This window comes from Alosa alosa, chromosome 22, assembly GCF_017589495.1.
Source record: "Alosa alosa isolate M-15738 ecotype Scorff River chromosome 22, AALO_Geno_1.1, whole genome shotgun sequence".
NCBI classification, from domain to species: domain Eukaryota; kingdom Metazoa; phylum Chordata; class Actinopteri; order Clupeiformes; family Clupeidae; genus Alosa; species Alosa alosa.
In genome coordinates, this window is record NC_063210.1 from 22,083,762 (window position 1) to 22,088,761 (window position 5,000).

Consider the following 5,000-nt stretch of genomic DNA (forward strand, 5'->3'; position numbering starts at 1 on the left):
TGAGAGAGAGAGAACAAGAGATAACAGAGAGAGAGAGAAAGTGTGTGTGTGAGTGACAGAGAGAGAGAGGAGAGAGATTGTGTGTAGTGTGTGTGTGTGTGTGTGTGTGAGTTTGTGTGTTTGTGTGTGTGAGTGAAAAAGAGAAACAGTGTGTGTGTGTGTGTGTGTGTGTGTGTGTGTGTGTGTGTGTGTGTGTGTGTGTGTGTCTACTGTATGCGCATATGAATTATTTCAGTTCCCAAAATCCCACGCCTGACTCACTGCAGCAGCTACAGATCAGAATTAACCTCATTTCTTTTCCGCACCGCTGAATCAAACACGCTGCAGTGCTGGAAGACTGGCACCTGCCTTCCCCCCTCTCTCTATCCCCCTCTCTCTCCCTCTCGCTCTCTCTCTCTCTCTCTTCTTTCTCTCTCTCTCTCTTTCCCTCCCTCCCTATTTCTAATCACCCACCTCTAAACATCATCTTCAAGGGATGTCTCCCATTCTGGCTTTGGCCCTGCTACTTGTGTCTGACCTTTGAACTTTGACCTGTCACCTGACACGGAGCATCCTGCCCTACGCCCCATCCTCAGCTGCAGAGATCCTCTATCGGGGTAAATGCTTCCTGCCCCATGCTACATCCCCCCACACACACACACACACACACACACACACACACACACACACACACACACACACACACATTTTCCCCCTGCCCAACCCTTGGAGGCATCAATTTACTGCACTAAATAAAGAGGAAGAATGCCAACACCTAGACTTAAATAAGAACAACAAACAGAGCAGTGATGCACATACACACACACACACACACACACACACACACACACACACACACACACACACACACACACAGCAAACGTAGCAGTAGCAACATTAACGGCAGCAGTAGCAGCAGCAGCAGCAGCAGCAGCAGCAGCAGCAGTGAATTCAGCAGATGCAGAGTGTGTGTGTGTGTGTGTGTGTGTGTGTGTGTGTGTGTGTGTGTGTGTGTGTTCAGAGTACGATGCTGTACAGGTATACCTCGGTTGTTCTATTCACCATCATCTAGAGAGGGTGGCACAGGGGCACGGGGGCCGGGGGAGGGAGGGGAGTTCGAGAGAAGAGAGAATGAATGGTTAGTGTCCACATGACATCACAATGGGAGCGCCAAGCTGTCGGCATGGCTACACAGGGGTGAGGGGTCGTCGTGAGGACCACCACCACGACAACAACAACAACAACAACAACAACAACAACAACAACAATGAAAACAACAACAATGAAAATGACAAGACCAAGAAACAGCAGAAACACACGTGACTAAACTGGATGGTGCAACACAGTCCCTCCATCTTCCTAGTCCTCCTCACTGAGTGTTCAGCGTGCAGATTTCTGCTGCTGCGTGTGCATGATCAGGCTTACATTAGCTGTGCTACTGAACACTTGCAAAATATTAATTTCACTGGCAAAGATGAAAGGCATGCCCTGATAATAACACTACGAAGAGACACGTATCCATGAAAACATACAGGAGTATGGCTTTTCTGGGATAAATAAAAATGTCACCCATTTTGCTCGATCTCGACTAGCATTTATTGCATTATATTTTATAGACTGCAGGACCTTTGACTCACTCTTAGCCATCCAGCACCATCAAGTTCCACTAACACGCACTAACACCAAACAGGGAAACACGGACAAACACTGAGTCGCCAGGAGCGTCGCCGGCTGGCCGGCCGTTACCTTGGACTCCACGTCGGCGTTGTGGTCGTTCTGGAGGAGCAGCGCGGCGGCCTTGGTGTCGTCCTTGCGGGCGGCGATGTGGAGGGCAGGCAGGCGCACCTTGCCCTTGGTGTCGTTCTCCAGGAGCAGGGAGACCACCTGGTCATGCCCCTGCTGAAGAGCCACCGCCAGGGGGGTGAAGCCATCCTGAGGGGGGACAGAGAGGAAAGGGTTAACTTAACTTTACTTCACTTTACTTTACTTTACTTTACTTTACTTTACTTTACTTTACTTTACTTTACTTTGCTTTGCTTTACTTTACTTCATGTTTATGGTTATGGTTCTTAGCAGACCCTTTTGCCGTTTGTCCAGAATGACTTAATAAACAATAACATCAATGAACATTACAAGATGAATGTTAAGTTAAAGCTCAGTTAAGTTAAAATAGAGTTATGATTAACTCCAATGAAATGAACTTAAATGAACTTAACTGAGGCAGCTAGTTTGGACTCTATGAAAATACTTTGCAAAGAGGTAACTCCATATTCAGTTGTTTACTTTAGTTAGCTTAGCCTTAAGAGGAATATACAATAGACTGTTAGTTTCCCTGAAGAATGCTTTATAATGGGGTGACTCCATATTCAGCAATTCAGTACTTGTTTAAACTCTTACAGAATCGAGTTTTTAGAAAGAGTACTCGTATGTAACTTTTCTCTACCCCGACAGTCAGCCTTCTATAGTTGAAGAAAAGACTGTTTCATCATATGAAGTTTTACTGTCTCTCTTAAAGTAACAGGCTACCATTTGGTATGCACTTCATTACAAGAAGGTATTCATGTTTCAAGAAACCAGATCACATCACAGAGACCCATGAAAGTGATATATGTTACTCAGACTGCAGATATGCAGTATGAATCAGAAACCCAAACCAACACAACAAACTTTACAAGGTACAGTGCAGTACACCATAACACAGAGAGTGTACACAAATCGAACAGTTAAACAAGCACACACACACACACACACACACACACACACACACACACACACACACACACACACACACACACACACACACACACACACACACACACACACACACACACACACACACACAAGCCAAGGGACAAGGAAGCGCTTGTGGATCCTACATGATATATTTTATATCTGTTTGTGTGCTTCTTCGTCCCAATCCTACTCGGTTGAATGAATTACTTCAAGGCCCTGCACCGTAAAACTTTTCTGATTAAAGGGAATGCAGCCTCTTTTTCTAGGCCTTTGACAAACATAATCTGATCTCATTCAGGTTAGGGTTCATCAGTCACACAAATCCAGACGACAGACAGGTGATATACAGTGTGCAGGCCACATGTCACTACTGACAGGGAGGCAACATCGGGGACATAACTGAAGTGTTCCACTGTAATCAATGGAACTGGCTAGACGTGATAGTGGTGCGTACATTTGAAAAAATTAGACCAGTCTTCTAAAATTATTCTTATGCTCCAGGAACGGAGTGCTGCAGTCGGGGACCCGGTGTAGCCCAGGTAGGTCAGCCAGGACACACCTGTATCACCCTCCTGCCGTAAATACACTTGTCTCTGCACATGGTGGTTAAATGCTGGCTGGTTTTCGACCTGTATGACAACCAACTTACAGGTGCAGGGTAAAGTAGATCCGTGAAATAAAGAAAAAAGTACCCACACACTGTTGCTGCTGCTCCCGAAGTGATTTTATTGCACAACGTTTTGACCAATGTTGGTCTTCGTCAGGTGTTAACAGAAGAAAAGGACAGGAGGGGATATATACACATGACAGTTGACATTGTTCCTAGCTAGCCAATCAGTGTGTACATAACGTCATGTGGAGCAATTAAGAAATGTTTGCTCACTGGATAAAGACGTATCAGAATCCCCCACAAAAGTCTGTCGAGTGCTGTACATCCACCACCAAACAAAAGATGAGAAAAAGTCGGAAGTGACACCTGTGTCACCCTCCTGCCGTAAATACTCTAAGGTTGTCTCTGCACATGGTGGTTAAATGCTGGCTGGTTTTCGACCTGTACGCTGCACAATGACAATAAGGTTGAACCTGATCTAATGTGCTGAAGCGACACACACCACGCCACGTGAAGCGACACACACCACGCCCGAAGCGGAAACCACCACCACGCCGCTGCGCCATTGCGGAATAATACCACCACGCCACGCGTGGAAGGCACCACGAGACCTGGCGGCTGCCGTAATGAAAAGCGGCTGCCGCCACGAAAACTATAGCGACCTTTTCAAGTCCACCCCTGTAGGTCCGGCTACAAATAACCCCCTCTCCCGTAATCTTCTCAGCTGGACAGTTATGGGCCGGGGAGAGGTGGAGAGAAGGAAGGAGAAAAAAAAAAAGAGAACACAGTCCCTCGGGGGCCATCATGGCCGCGGGCAGCTGCTTTGATGCGTCCTGGGCTTTCTGCTGGGCAGCTGTATATTGCCTCGTGAATCACCAAGCGCAGGACATCTTCCCTGCCATTACAGATACCGTACACTGACTAAGAAAGAAACCAGGCATTGCTTTTTTATCTTTCTTTTGTTTTGTGTGCGACAGGAAATAAATCATTCTTCTTCTCTGAAAGTACTTTAATGTCATTCCTTTTCTGGAGAGTGAGTGTGGGGTGTGTTTTCATTCAATCGGTGAAAAAATAGCAATGCAGAGAAATGTCAGCATATTCTTACAATTCACACGATTCCACACGTCGACTTAAGGCACAAATACCTCCGTGTTAGACCGAGTGTGTCAATGATTTCATGTATGGTGTGTGTGTGTGTGTGTGAGGCGCTTCACATACGCGTGTGTGTGTGTGTGCGTGCATGCCTGCGTGTGTGTGTGAGAAGCACTTCAAATACACGTGTGTGTGTTAGACGGAGTGTGCCGATGTTTTCGCGTGTTCTCCTACTGGCCTGTATTTTGTGTTCTGGTGCTCCGGTTGGAGACGCATGTTTTATTCATCCGCCAGCGCCACGCTTTTGAAAAAAAAAAAAACGAAACGACAGAGTCACTCATTTCACTCGTATGCATAATTCAGTTCATCCTGGCAGAAACGTAACTCAAGGGCGTAGTCTGGCCCACCACTCCGACTTCAGCAAGTGCAAAGAGAGAGAGAGACAAAGAGAGAGAGAGATAGAGAGAGAAATAGAGAGGAAAAAAGAGAGCAGGGCAAAATAAGCATTTGAGGAAGACAAGAGAGGAACAAAGAAAAAGAGAAATATAGGGAGACCTTAGAGACAGAGGGATGAAGAGATGGAGAG

General features: G+C 46.3%; 1 protein-coding gene across 1 annotated transcript in view; it reads right to left on the bottom strand.

The window, feature by feature from the left end:
- The window catches only part of ank3b (ankyrin 3b), a 146,241-nt gene that overhangs the window by 89,388 nt on the left and 51,853 nt on the right, over nt 1-5,000 (bottom strand). The window contains 2 exon segments of the mRNA XM_048232654.1: nt 1,024-1,047; nt 1,726-1,911. Of these exon segments, the coding sequence (XP_048088611.1) occupies nt 1,024-1,047; nt 1,726-1,911 (210 nt within the window).